The 15,751-nt window shown below is 36.3% G+C and overlaps 1 protein-coding gene across 10 annotated transcripts in view; it reads left to right on the forward strand.

Annotated features, from left to right (window-relative positions):
• Positions 1–15,751, forward strand: part of DTNA (dystrobrevin alpha) — a gene marked incomplete at both ends in the record, with an annotated part of 118,948 nt that overhangs the window by 59,298 nt on the left and 43,899 nt on the right. For 5 of the 10 annotated variants that reach the window (XM_084252313.1, XM_084252316.1, XM_084252317.1 and 2 more), the window contains 2 exons: positions 5,199–5,276; positions 5,836–5,928. The exons of the other annotated variants lie outside the window; for them this stretch is intronic. In XM_084252313.1, coding sequence (XP_084108439.1) covers positions 5,199–5,276; positions 5,836–5,928 — 171 coding nt within the window. The remainder of the gene's footprint in view (positions 1–5,198; positions 5,277–5,835; positions 5,929–15,751) is intronic. 10 annotated transcript variants of the gene reach the window in all.

Consider the following 15,751-nt stretch of genomic DNA (forward strand, 5'->3'; position numbering starts at 1 on the left):
TATTCCCTTTGAAAATTGGATAAAATCTAAAATCTAAATGAGGCAAGAATGGTGCTGATCAGTGTTAAGACAGCATTAAGAAAGTAAGGAAGTTTACGAGGAAGATATTTTATTTAGCCTTAGCTTTTTGTATTGTGATAGATCCTAGAAAGATAAAGCATGGATTGAAATCACCATTCCAGAATTCGCACAGCAAACTCCCGACATCATTCATCCAAAGTCCTTTACCAGTATACCACTTTGATCTTCAAAAGACACCAGGGTATATCTTTGAAGTCTTTCGACATCCTAGTAATCTACCTCACATAGATTTATGAGTGTAAAACTCTGGTTAGCACCACCATCTGTCATTTCCCTGTTCTTATATCCATCTCTAGCAATCTACTTGATTCACTTTTCCTTTACTTTAAAGAGGGAATTCTCAAAGGCACTGTCCCATAAAGCTTTGAAGTCTGTGTGTGTGTGTGTGAGTGTGTGTATACATGTGTGTACACACTCAATGGTGGTTAGCTGTTAGGTCAATAATGCAATTCATGGACCAATTAGCCTCATTCATTTTCTCCACCATAACTTTACCCCTAATCTTGTATTGTTTTTTCATAAATGCCTAAATGTATAGCTTGTACATTTGGCTGGATCAATGCCTAAATTAATAAATCTATCACCACTGGGATAAATACTCCAAGGTCTAGCTATGGTGGGGCAGCAACACTATCTAAGCTTATTAAGATAGTCTGTCAGTGTTGCAAAAATGATTACAAAGACTGACCACAAAGCAGAGCCCAAAAGGTTTTCCTCCCACTCACATCCCACAGCATTCTGCCTCATAGTATCTGCCATTTTTGTTGGTATCATCTTAATTATCTTGCCAAAAACCCTTGCATAGTTTACATGACAGAGTTAACCAATCCTTTTCTATGCAAAATAAGTTTCTTTAACCATCTTCTTCAGTAACCACAGTAAGGATACTATGAGAGTTTTAATGGCTAAATTCTTCTATCCCCATCCAGTATTAGAAACATCTCTTAAAAGTTTTCATGGATAATTTCACAGATGCAACCTTGAAAAAGAAAGAACTCCCAAAAGAAATCACTTTGGCTATTAATATATCACACCTAACCAGGTCTTATCACTCTCCCTAATATTAGAAAATTTCTCATGATACATAGCATTTTGTATTTTATAAATGTAGTGAATTAAAAATGACCTGAATTGAGGACAACTAATTTTCCAACTGATACACTGATTTATAGTTTAAGGTTTTATGTTTGTTTGCTGATTTGCATGTGGGAGATCTAAGATATTGAAAGCTTGAAAAGGAAAAAGAAAGAAACAGTATTTTTCCAGAAATTATCTCTTGACAAAATTGACTTGTGGACTCATTTTTATTTATTTAAATTAGTTTGATGACCTTATAACTAGGCTATTCAGTTACTTTGACCAAAGCTAATATAGAAATACAACATAAGCAAAAGTGTTTTTTAAAACTGTATTTCAGATTTAAGGGAGCATTTGTGTATGATTTTATTACCTCAGTATTACCCCCAAAATTATTGCACTTAAGCAAAATACTGGCATCTATTGTCACCCTTTAGAAGAAAAGGGTGAATTTAAATAAATAAATATGAAATATTTTGAAATTATTCTAATCTTCCAGAAACCATTGTGTCATTGCGTATGTGAAAAATTTTGGAAGGAGGTCATTTATCTTTATGTATGTTATTTTCCAGAAATCTTAAAAAGAATTGGTTTAAAAAAATAGATATTTTTAGGGGAGGAAATGCAATCTAAAGGAACATTTGCTGCTTTTTTTTTGTTTTAGAAGAACATGTAAACTTCAAAATTTACCTTGTTGTACACTTCAGGTTGGAGTGGCAAAATAACTATTATGAAAACAAGTGTACAAAAGAATGTACTTTTGCATTAGCCAGGGACTGATTTTAAAGAATAGCAACAATGAGAAAAGGACATGTGGATATCTACAATTTGGGGCATAGTAGCCTTGTTTCTCCTTGGAACTCAGATTAGAAGAGATTTATGATCAGTGTCAAGGGAAGCTCAAATACTGTATAGTTCCCACTTTCAGAGGTTAAAAGGAAGAATGTATTTAGATTTGAAGACAAGGCCTATAAAAGGAGAAACTTTAGAGCTGAATTATAAGAAAGTCTTTGTTGCTTCTGACAGACATTCACATGCTGAAAATTTCTTGGTAAAGATATAGGGTCCAGTGTGTCTAATCCCAAAGCCCTCAGTAAATTGGAAATATCACCTTAATTCTCTTGGCAAATTGCCAAGCTACAACAGGAAAGATTAAAAATCAGAAGTATTCTATAAAATGGTATGAGAGTAGTGCATTGCTTTGAAGACAGCTTAATAAATTGCATATTATCACTATCTTCACAACAATTTTAAGAGAAACTTTTTTTCACCTTTCTTCAAGCTCCTTGGGAATTACACACGAAATTACATAAAAAATCCCCATGGAAGGTACTCATGGGAAAAGATATTATAAACCAAAATTTTAAACAAAACCTGTCTCCTGGTCAAGTCTTTAAGTTCTTAATCCATTTCTTTTAGAAGAAGTGGCGTTTTTTACCCTTATTTCCATCATGCACTTGACTTCCTCTATACATGGTCATATTTTTGGCTTTCCAAAATCAAGTGATGAAGAGAAGAATTTGAGGTCAGTTCTAGTAAGTTAGAAACTATGTGGACAGTGAGTATCCAAAGTCAGAAATCCTCCTGATGCTAAAAGCTACAGTAAAACAAAATAAATGATTTATTTCTACAAACTCATACATTCAGCTATGTAATCCCAGAATTCCCAAGAACTGGTTTTGCAAGAATTTACATGGGAAAGGGAAGGAACATAAAAGGATTTCAGTGATCCCCACAAACCTATACTGGCAAAGGCCAATGCAAGGAAAATGGTAACAAAAACAAATGGATGTATATATGTGGAATATCTGCTCTTCCTATTGAGGAATGAAGGGACTTGGGAAGAAAAACAAAAGAAGATGAGACAGGCAAAGTTGGTTAAGAAAGGTCACAGTGCCCCCAAAGAATTGGAGGGAAAAAAAGAATGAGGTCAACAAAGTAAAATCAGGGTAATGCTCCCACCCACCACCAGCCCCTGCCCCATGTTGACTTCAGAAGGGATCAGTAGTTCTTATAACTCAGTAGGGATCATTGCTCCTGCTTGTCACTGACCACGTGCAGGAATGGAACTTCCGGGGCTTTATTGACACATCAACTTCCTCCCATAAGACTTCATCATAGTAATTTAGAGCAAACATCCTCATGGCTGATCTTCCTGTGTATCTTTTCTCTACTGGTCTTCAATTCTTCTTGGACTTTCAGCATCAGAGAATGAAAATGTGTGATAATTGGGCTATACATTTAAGGAAATATCACATTTTCTAGGATTCAAGGAGCAAAAAAGCATAACAAGACAGGGAAATAAATCAGTTTGGAGAGAAGAGATCAATGATATTTCAGACTTTAGAGCGAGTTTGCAGAGATCTCAGATAAATTATATGAGTATATCTGTCATAAATTATAAATAGTTGGAGGAAAGTAATTTAGCAGCAGAGAGTGTAATTACTGGGCAATATACATTGAAGAATGTGCTTCAGGAGACAAGGTTTGGAATGCTATTTTGGTGGGATGGTGGGGAAAACACTATGTGGCTTAAGGTGCTATTTTGGCCTCTGTGGGTAGGTTTCATAGTCTTAGAGGGTAGACATCCATAGCTGGATTCAAAAATTAAGTTCCTCAAGAAATAAAATTGATCTGCAAAATTCATTTCAAGTCATTTTTGTTTGTGGGCAGTTGTGCTTTCAAAGTCCAACAATATTTTGTGTAATAGTTGCATTCCTGAAAAGCTGAATAAAGTCACACTTTGAACAAACATGAGTGCCTACTCAACACTAGACATTTTATTTACAAATCAAATTCAATTTGAAATGTACCAGAGACCTCACCAGAATTCTAATGATAGAGTATATAACTCTAATGTGATATTAATTTATAAATTTTATTGTTTGTACTTCATGATCTGAAGGAGTAGTACTTTACTTTTAGTAAATGCATAAAGCATATAGTTGAAATAAATGTTCAAAGTTTTCACATGTGCCACCATAATAAACTTATAAGCATGTATTAATATAAATATATATTAGATTTAGAACTTTCTGAAAGATCAGGAAAGTTTTTGGTAAAACCTCATAGTTTCAGTTCCAGTAATGCTAATATTTTGTATTCAAAGCCAGATAGTTAATTTTTGTATATTCCATGAAAAAATGAGAAGGGATAGTTTGGAGATATCCTTTTTGCTATAAAAGATCAAACTCTCTTTAAGTCCATTATAAGTACAACTAAGTAAGTGTTAACACCATGAATCCCCAAAAAATTGTGCCTACTCATTGCAGTAGAACTCTGGCAACTTTGACATGACCATACTTTATTAACGAATTATTATTTCAGTTTTTATTTTTATTTGACTAAAACTACATTTTAATGTTTTAAAACTCTCATTTAAGCTGTAAATAATTATTCCTTGTGATGATTCTAAAATGATAAGAATTTATTATATTGTTTTTGATACAACTAGCTATTTAGTGTTTATAATTGGTGAATATTTATAAACACAAGGAATATGAACATATGTCTCAAAGGTTTATTTCTCTGTTTCTCTGAATGTTTTCTTTGCACCTTCACAACCAAGGTCAGGTGAATTGTACTTGAAGTAGTAAAGCACTTCTAACAGCAACCTCTTAGCAGGTAATTTTCAAGTCTTTATTCAACACAGAAAGTTGGAGAATATAGAGAAGGCTGGAGAAGTTAACTTCTTGAATAGGTGTAAAGCGGCAGGATTTAGTGAACTCTTGGACAGTTTTCATGATAGTCTTTTCTAAATGGTGAATGAATTCACATCATGTCTAGGCACATGCAATCTATTTGTTAAGCAAATAGCAGAGGTCTGGGATCGTGGTGGCTTGTGTAATTACTATTGTGATTCCCAGGCCAGATTTCTATGCCTAGTACAATTCTGTGGAAATCTGAAAACATCTTGAACATTTCAAAATAATAAGAGAACAATCTTGGAATCTAGACTTGGGAGTTCCTGTTGCCAGTTTCTATTCTTGAATGCATTGCTGTGTTTACCCTCTTCTTGGCTTTCCCATCTTATTAACTAGCTCTCATCCCAAGGACAATGATGTAGAGCAGAACAAACTGCTGGCTAGGGCAGCTCCAGCTTTTCTGAAGGGCAAAGGGTAAGTTAAAGCCAGAGTGTAATGGAATCCCAAATTAACTTAACTAAAAGTGGAGCTTTCTTTGGTCAAACATGCTCGTGCTTGAAAGACCATCTTTGATTTAGTAAAAGCTGCTCTATTATAACCCCATTAACTGCACCAAGTAGTCATTTTGAGTAGATACATCTGTGTTTTTACTCACTTTCCCTGATTTCCTTTTCTTGTTTTGAAATGACTAAGTTTCAGGTTTGATTTTCAAAGGATACTTACTCTTTGCTTGCAACTCACTTTCATGTATTTACTATGCAGATGAATGTCTTGACCACAGTGGTTTGAAGAATGCAAATTTCTTATCCTAAGTTACCTAAATGGAAAGCTTTTTTTTTAAGTTAGTGAAATGGAATTTTGAATTTCATCACTTGGATTTTGCGTGTGTTTTTCATAGACAAACACTCCTTTTTCCTTTACTTGCTTGGTTTTCTAAATTTGCCTTTCCTACCACAAACTCACTCCTACCCGCTCTGCTTATTTCTCTTTACCCTCCTAACAACATCCTTTCTTTCCTCCTGCCCTGTTTCAGGATACAATACAGCCTGAATGTGGCAGACAGGCTAGCTGATGAACATGTTCTCATCGGGTTGTATGTCAACATGCTCCGGAACAACCCCTCCTGGTTAGTGCAGGTTTGCCTCCTCCACTGGCCTTAGAGAGGAGAATAGTCTGATCTCTTGACAAGGGGTCTCAGCAAGAAACAATCACTGGATGCCAGAGGTTTCCCTGGCACTTTTAATTGACTCAATTAAAATGTCATGTAATGTTAGATGGCAGAATTCATATCCATGTTCATATATTATTTTTTTAAAGATTTATTTATTTCATTTATACAAGGACTGGGTACAGTCAGAAGCGCTGGAGGGTGAGAGAATTCACCAGAGCCAGAGCAGGACACAGAACAGGCAGACTGATGAAGTACACTGCTGAGGGGAGCAGCGGGCGGCAGGAGAGGTCTGCGTGCCATGTGGGACCCTCGCCCGGTGGCCGGGGATTGAACCAGCACTGCAGAGGCTGCAGGCAGCTTCGCAGCCCAGCGCTCAACTGCTGCGCCACCGGGGAGGCCCATGTTCATTTATTATTAACTAAACGAAAATCTTGGCAAATGGGCGCCAGGCTAAATGTTCACATGCAGATGGATGCAGGATTCTGGGTACCGCCAGTCAATTCTGTTACATGTGCCATGTGAAATTACCCCACGGATTACCCATGGATGTCTAGTAATTAGGAGAACAATGCTCCGTTCACTTAGGATAGAAATGGAAAAGAGAAAAATGATGGAATGGGACCATATCTTGGAAATCATTTTCTTAACAATGAAAACAGTGGGAGAAATTGTCCATTAACTCTTCTCTGACTTATAAATGTTTCCAAGTAGCCATCCTGCTAAGCCTGCTTTCAAGTTCCAGAATATGCAGAGCTTATTTTAGATGTGTTAAATGTGTGAATTCAGGTAGCCCTGTGTATTAGGATAAAGGCATTCATAAAGTTTTTTTTCTATTATAATTGTGATACAGTGATTCTTCCTCTTGGTTAAAGTTACTTAGTTTGAATAATAAATGTGCATCTGCAAGTTGATTGAAAATAATTGGACAGACCTCATATTTATCATTTATTTCAGCCTGTTTTTGACATAAACTAGACAGACAACAGTTTTACAAACATGTTTAGCAAATCAGTTCCTTTTAAATATTTCAATGTTGCTTAACAATTCTAATTCTCTCTGAAGTAAGGATCCATGGATTTTTTGCAGGTATTAAGTGATATAGTGGGTTAAATTCCCTTAAAGTACGTGGTTCCCTGTATGCTACTGTTTTGCAGAAAGCATCGTTCATGCTCATCGCTCTCGACACTTTTTCATTTGCTTTCTATTCTTGCTCCTGATGCCTTAGAACAATTTTTGCTAGATTAGTACATGAGATTATTTTAGGCTATTCATGGATGAATACATATTTGTTTTAATAATGATATATTTCTATAAATTTGTATATTTAAATATATGTAACCAGTACAGTAACTTCATTTTATACTATATCTTATTCTTTCAGGAGATAATAATGCACCCCACAGCTAAGCTGATCTCTTTGTTCAGATTTCCCAAGCTTGTAGATCAAACAGTCACTCTTCTTTCTCACATCTCAGCCTCTTAAAACTACAAGTGGAAAGAGTGATTGCTTTAATCTTATTTCCAATGAGTTTGCTTGTCCTGTGTTATATGGTAGCTGAACTAATAGAACTAAATAGTGAATTACCCAAAAAAATTGTATCAGTAATCTTCAAAGAGCAGTCGATAAAAATTCAATCATGTCTGAAGGCGATGATGTGATCTTACTCCATGTCCTCTCACCATAATTCTGAGTACACTCAGGTTATTTCTACCACTCTTCTCTGACCTTTTCTTAATTAAAGTTGTAACAAAGAAATCTCCAAAGAGGAAGGCTCAGAGTCTGTGACCACCATCCCCTCTTCCTTACTCAAATGATTAATCTTATTGACTTGAGGGTCACTTAAGACCGTAAAACCATCTCAGCAGAGACACCTTACATCTACTTGATGAAAGCTAGATGTGATTTGTATCTTGAAAACAAAGCAGAATTTAAGACTGATCAATGAAGGAGGCTCTTTTTTTAATAGCAGCTGCCCTCCCTAGTTCTCATAGCTTTTTTCCTGTCCTAAAAAAATTCTAACTTCTCTTTTGAATTTCTCATTTTCCTTCCCTTTATTTGAGGTTTAATTAGATCCCAGCAATTCCCCACACCTTCCAGCATTATATAAGTAATGTAGCAATCTCACAACTCCTTTATCATTGTAACTACAGTGTTTTACCATCATTCAACTGTGGTAGATACATATGAAAATAATCACAAGGGCTGCCATTGATGAAGGCACTTGACTCAAGCTAAGCACTTTTTAAAGCTTTATTGACATCATTTCCCCCATCCTTACAGTAAGCCTATAGAGGGAAATTATCCTCATTTTGTACATAAGTCAAGGTATCAATTTAAAGCATTTATATGATGATCCCACAGTTACATAGCTGCCAAACAGTGGAGCAGGGATTAAAATTATCCACTTGATCCCAAGTTCATAACCACTTTGTACATTACTTCTTGTAAAACCTGCATAAATAAAAGTACACCATACAGAAAGTTTTTCTGACACTCCTCCATACTGTATCCAATCTGTATTACTAAAATTACATATCCTACTATGTTATTTTTATTTCATTTTCACAAATATTATGAGCATGTGCTTGTAGTCAGAATGGTGGTTGGTAAGTTACAATTTATTCACTTAGTTTTATGCATTGTGGTTTCTCATTTTGATTGCAAGTTCAACAGGGCAAGAATTTTGTCTTTAGTTTCTGGCAGCTCATCATGGCAGCCAGAATATGAAAAATAAAATATACATTTATGAAGCAGTTCAAAAACTACAGTGCCCTTTCCCATGCATTACTTAATTTACTCATCAAAGTCCTATGAGTTTGGATATTGTTATTTCTATTACACTAATAAGAAAATGCTAGTTCCAGAACATTAAGTGACTTACCCAAGGTCAATTGCTAGCAAGGACTTGCACACACACCTTCTGATTCTGCATCCCATCTATTTTCTTTTTGTAAAAAAAAGATTTATTTATGCATACAAGAACTGGGGTACAGGCCAGAGGTGTGAGGGTGAGAGGATTCTCCAGAGACAGAGTGGGCAACAGAACAGGCAGATGGGCCGAAATACACTGCTGAGGGGAGCAGCGGGTGAGACAGGAGAGGTCTGCTGCACCATGTGGGTAGCTCCCTGGCCGGGAATCGAACTCATGCTGCAGTGGCTGTGGATAGCTTCATAGGTTGTGTCTTAACCCCTTGCACCACCAAGGAGGCCCCCCATTTATTTTCTACCTCACTCCTCCTCCCTATCTGTGAGTTTAAGAAATTGTTTACGAATAGAAACCTAATAATTGTTCTTGGTTAAAGCTTTGCCTTTGTAATTATTTATAACATTCTTGATGAACTCTGTGTGTGGGCCTTCTACCCTATGTTAACTACTTAACAGAATAGGAAACTCATGTGTGAATAGTCTGCCACTAAAAAAAAAAAAAAAAAAAAAAAAAAAAACACTGCTGGTTGTGATGTCAGATAAGCCATAAATAAACTATAGCTGAAGGGACAATTCCGGCTATCTCCCTAATTCAGTGAAACTATAATAGTTTTCAAGCACCTTCTCCAGTAGGGGAGGAGGGTTCTTAAAATGTAAGGCAGTGAGGGCTTTTGCTGCCTTCCCTAAAGCTTATCCTGTGCCTGGGCTTGCTAGTGGTTTATAAGGATGGACTGTGGCAGGGAGACCAAAGAATAGGAAGCCAGATTTCTAACCCTAAACGTAATTATAGCCTTGATATTTGTCATTCAGAAGCTTCCGGCATATTTAAACTCTGAGAAGGCCTCTGGGTAAGGGAGGAGGGGAGAGGGATAGTTAGAGGCTACAGTCTCTATCTGATGTCATGATCAAATCGGTGTCACTTCCATCCCTAACTTTAATATAGCTAAGTTAAAATGTGTTCCAGTTGTGTTTTCTGAAGTATAAGAAATTGTACATTTGATACCTATTTCTGGGCTTCGTATACAAGGTCTAAGTTTTTATTAGCTTGCATGCTTTAAAGACTTTAACAGATTCCTCTTGCAATTAGTGTCCAGACCCTCGCTGTGGCCCTCCATCCAGTGCATGACCTTGACCTTGCCACCCCTCTCAGCCCCAGATCTCATGGAGTCCTCCCACCTAATCACAATGCTTTTCACATCAGCTTTCAGATCAATTCCTGAAAACAATTCTTCACACTGACTCAAGACCCTGCTAGTTCTTCCCTATGCTTAGAACATTCTTGTCCATTTTACCCCTACTCTCTCTTTCCACACACATACACTGACTACTTCTCTGACCTCCAATCTCATATTAAAGGCACTTCATCGATCAGGTAGGTCCTATTGATCTTGGATGTGGCTTGCCATTAATTTCATTCTCATCGTAACTATAATCTTTGATCAATGGTTGGTTTATTACTTCCCATCTGTGAGCAGGGACCCTCTCTGACTTGTTCACGCCTACATCTCAGGCACCTAATACAGTGCCTGGCCCACAGTAGGTGCCCAACAAACATCTGCTGATGTTGTAAAATATTGGCAGTGCTGTAGTTATAGAATTTCCTTCCTCTCTCCCTATATAAATGATTGAAAGCCCTCAGAAACCCTTCTTTATTAGTAGATATTTTTATTATCAAAAAATCACCTATAGTAAATTAGCCTTTAAGTAGAACATTTAGTGTGAGGAAAAAGTCAAAGATAAGTTGTGTTTTAAGCCTGACAGAGAGGTGGATAAAGACAAATATCAGCTATTCACTGATGTAGGAAAAGCAACTGATGGGCGTGAAAAGAACCTGAAAGTGATATTAGACAAGAATACAAAAAAGATTTTTAAAGGCCTTTGGTCTCTTCCACTTTGTATTAGTTTGCTAGGGCAACAAAAACAACAAAAATACCACAGGCTATGTGGCTTGAACAATAGAAATGTATCTTCTCACAGATATGGAGGCCAGAAGTCCAAGAGGAAGCACCCGCAGAGTAGATTTCCTCTTAGCTCTCCCTCCTTGTCTAGCAGGTGCTGCCTTTTCCCCCAGCCCCCTGTGTGGCCTTTTTTCTGTGCACATATATACCTAGTTCTCTTCCTCTTCTTATAAGAACAAAGAACACCAGTCATATTGTATTAGGGCCCCACCTTTGTGCCTCATTTAACCTAATTACTTCTTTGAAAATCCTATCTCCACATATAGTCACAGTCAAAGAACCTGGGGGTAAAAGCTTCAACACATGAATTTGGAAGGACACAAAATTCAGTCTGTACCACACTTCCACACTGAACCTATTGAATTGTATGCCTTTAATATTTTTAATGTTTCATCCAAAATTTGACTGAACTTTTTTCATTAAATGTTGATTTTGAACATGTAAGTTTATTGTATATGTAAGTTGAGTGTTGAAAGAAAAAAGAAAATATCTTCACCTACTGACAATGTCTCTTTCATATGAGTTTTCATTTCCTTGCTATACTGCTCTTTTTCTTCAGTAAAATGTTTAGGAGCTTTGATTCAAAGAAAGAAATTTCCTTAGAATCCTGGAATTAGAAAACTGAAAATGTCTCACCACCAGTGCACATATCTGCATTGGCTGTGTGTACCCACAGGGGTTTTCTCAGCATAAGCAAATGATAAATTGATTTGAAGATGAGTTCATTTCCCTGTCATGGATTCTAATACACTTTCAGTTTCCATGGAAAATGAGTGACAATACCAATCTGATGAGATTAGAGATGTAAATTAGCTAGCATAGTATAAGCCATATGGGAATAACTCAATATTAGTTCCTCACTTAATTTTGAATAGGACTGAAGGCTTATAATAAGTTAGATTTTTAAATTCCACTTTATAAAATTTGTCCATCACAATATGGTAGAAATAAACTGATAGCTCATAAACATTCATCAACATTGTTGAATGGATGAATTTCAAAGTCTGCTTTCTTCAAATGTGCTAAAATAAAGAATTCAGAGTTCTACATGGAGTTATATAATGCTTGATACATTGTACAAAAAGGATATTTTGATTACAAATGCATGGCAGTATGCAGTGTTTAGTGAGAGGAATTTAGTGGTATGAGAGGAATATTCCCAGAGTCTTACCTTACCTTATGCCCTGGCACTGCTCTAAAGACAGCTTGAGACCCTTCCAACAAACCATGAGGTGGGTTACCACTTCATCTCTGTTTTATAGAAGAAAATTGAGGCATAGGGAGGTGAAGTGATTTGCCCAGGGACACAGAGCTAGAGAGAGGGCTGGCATTTGAACCCAGAGGTGATTCAGCCCAACCTCTCACCCTCTCTTTTATAATATCCCTACTTGTTATTCACCACATAAGAGTAAGCATTTCTTTGGAGAGGGAGCTCACCTCTTGCAGACTCCATCTGTTTTCCTAATCTTTACAGCAATAACAATAACAAAATGTGAATCAAAAGAGAATGTGCCATGTTGGGTGTGGAGAAGACCTGATATTGATAAATCTAAAGAAGTGTCATGGTATTATATATATGTAACATTAGTAGGTAAGGATTCTATGCAGTCATTGCAATCATAGAATGTATCCTGATTTTAACTCCTCCAAATGTCAGTTATTTACAGTTTCATTTTATGTGGCATGGCAGGTATTACAGAATATTATGTCATCTATATTCTCCTGATTTTCTCAGTGTTAAGGAGGTATGAAAAGCCAAAATGATAGAAGAAACAGGCCAGAGACCCGGATACTGCCAGCCTAAGAAAACTAGTCTGCTTTGTTGTGTATTGTGCTGTTATTATTTTTGTACACTGATGTCTTATTTGGTTCCTCTATATTCCTACTCCAAGTGAAATCATATTTTTCTTTTTCTTTCTGGCTTATTTCCCTGAGCATAATTCCTTCTAGTTCCATCCACTTGCTGCAAATGGCACGAGTTTATCTTTTTTGATTGCTGAATAATATTCCATTGTGTATATATGCAAAAAACAGGCAATTATAAATCAGAGACATACTGCAGGGGAGGAGGAGGAAGAGGGATCAGAGGGAGGGAGGGAGGAGCACAGGAGACTGAGGTGATGGTGCACGGGTGCATTGGTAAAGGAAACTCAATGGGGACTACACCTGAGGAGGTGGGGGGAAGAAAATACTGTTTAAAAATGAACAATGATGTAAAAAAAATAAAATTAATATATAAAAAAATTGAAAAAAAAAGAAAATTTAGTATCCCCCAAAAATTAAAAAAATAAAACTCATTTTAGATTTCACTAGTCTGTATTAATTTTCTTGTCCAAGTAATTCTTCGGTAGCTGTTACTGTTATTATATTCCAGGCTTTGTACTGTACATGTAAAAAGAACTGGTAAAAAAGTTGAGCCATTCTACCCTCATTGAAGTTGCAGTTTAGTGAAGGATAAAGATAAGTGAAAAAGGCAATTAAAATTCAAAGGGATGCAGCAGTAACAAAGGCAGTTCAGTGCAGGGTGCTGCAGGAAATAGGAGGAGCAATAAACCCTAATGGACTTAAGTGTGCTAACTTAGAGGTGGCTGGGCTACCAGAGTAACAGGGGTAAAGAATGAAGCTACATTTTGCATGACCTTATTAAGTCTTATTTTGAAGTTTCAAAAATGAGAACCTATTGAAGGATTTTATACACAGAAATGCTACATCTAGTGTCATTTTTAAAGATCACTGACTACAGGGAATGAAATGAAGTAAAAGGAAGAGTAAGGCTAAAATCAGAGCAGCCCATTGAGAAAACTTTACCGTAATTCAAGATAAAATGAAGGTAGCCATTAGGCATGGTGCTGAGAGCTGGTGTGGAGGAATGTGAGAGCTTGTAGAAGGTACAATGGGTGGCCTTGGAGACTATTTTATGTAGCGTTAAAGTCAAGGACTCCATAAAATAGTGTGAAGACTTGCTTATAAAGGAGCCATTATTATGGTAAGTTTTATTATTATCCCTGTCTTGGAAGAGTTCCAGTTCATACTTTCCTATCAAACCAGTTATTAAAAGCCAATAGTTGAAATGTTGGTAGTTAATTTCCCTCCTTATTTTTCAGTTCTGTGAAACTACCTCTTGAGCCCCCAATACACATAACCCCTTTCCACCCAGACTCTCTTTTGCTCACTGACTACTAACCACCTAAACAAGTCTTTAGCATTTTTATTTTATCGCATTTTTCTTGTAACCAACTGCAAAAGATAGGAAGTAACCTCATAAAGTAAACCTCCTCTTACATGTTAACTCATAACGCCTTCTCAGGTAGTAATCTTTCTATTAGCTATTTTAGAAATTGAGACCCAAACGCTTTAAAAATTAATCTCTAGTGATGAAATTCCTGTTACCTTTCATACCAATGGAAAAAATATTAAGGAAAAAAAATACAAGTAGCTATGGTGTCCTTTGCGTCACGTTTAGTTGACTGTTGCAGTCAAAGTGAGAACAAGCCTACAGAGAAACTGGAGAATATGAATAAATCTTGAGTTCCCAGAAATCTTTGCTAAATCACAATTTAGAAGCCCTAGATTAGCTGGGGCCTAGAACATCATTTTGAAATCACTAGTAACAGACACAGGCCATGCATTCAAGGTAGACAGTGGAAAGCTTTCAAATAATAGATTTCCCTGCCATGAAACACAGTCTGCACAGCAGTCACTTTTTAATTCATCATGGTCTTGTAGTACTATTCCACTATTCCTGATTATGAAGTTCTGAAATGCATAGTAGAAATGGAGACGGTGTTTGAATCAATAATTCTTTAATGATTTAGGGATTATTGGCCATTCATTTTCAACTATTTGTAATTGAAGTCTTGGAAGTAATGGAATTTATCAGAGAGCTGCCTCATTCACCCTTGTATAATTTCAACATACTGAAGTGGCATATGTGGACTCATAAATCGTTTATGTGCACAAAGTAATATATCTCCCCACCCCTCATTCACTCACTGCTGGGGGAGGAAAGCATGAGTTATAGCTTAGTAGTCAGACTCCCATAATTTCACATCTTACATTTCCAAGAGGCCTTCTTTTTAAATATAACCTTCATGTTATTTATACTTGTTGGTCATTCATGATTAAAGACACTTTTATCATGGGGCTTTTATCAAGGTTTCTTTATTATTTATCAAAACACTCACAAATGTATTTTTTAAAGTCACTTTCTAGAAGTCAAACAGATCATTGTCGTGGGCTTGGAGCAAAGGTTCCTGTTGTCTACACACCCTGTGCTGGATTAGGTGTATGGTCTCTAGCACACCATCCAGAAGTGACAAAAAATAAATAAATAAAATTGAGTTGTTTCTTTGGGGGATAGTTTTATGTTTAAAGAAAAGACACTATAACTCTCTTAATGAAGCTGTAGCAAGAAATTCAGTTATTATTTTTAACCACTAAGAAATGCAGACATTGTATTACGAAAACTAAATAGCTGTTTTAAAGCATCAGTTTTCCAGAACTAATTCTGCTTTTGCTATTAAAATTATTTTCTTACTCCAAGTCTTTTGTATGTTGATTGAAACCATATTCTACTGGGATTGATACTGCACATTTATGAGCCTTGAATCTTAGAATTTTCTGCCTTAAGGGCATGTTTGTAAAATGCCAAATATGCTATGTGGCTATCAGTTCAATGCTCATGAAAAATTATTTATTTATATGGTTTATACTTGGGGTTTATTTCATGTGTTTAGATGTTCCCTTGTATTTTCAAGATTCTAAATTCTTAATAGTATTGTCGTTGGACCAGCAATATCAACATATATAGGAAACTTGTTAGATATGTAGATTCTGAGGCCCCAAACTATCTCCCCCAATACAGAATTAGAAGCCACATTTCACAAGATTCTTA

Source organism: Talpa europaea (genome assembly GCF_964194135.1).
Source record: "Talpa europaea genome assembly, chromosome: 13".
NCBI classification, from domain to species: domain Eukaryota; kingdom Metazoa; phylum Chordata; class Mammalia; order Eulipotyphla; family Talpidae; genus Talpa; species Talpa europaea.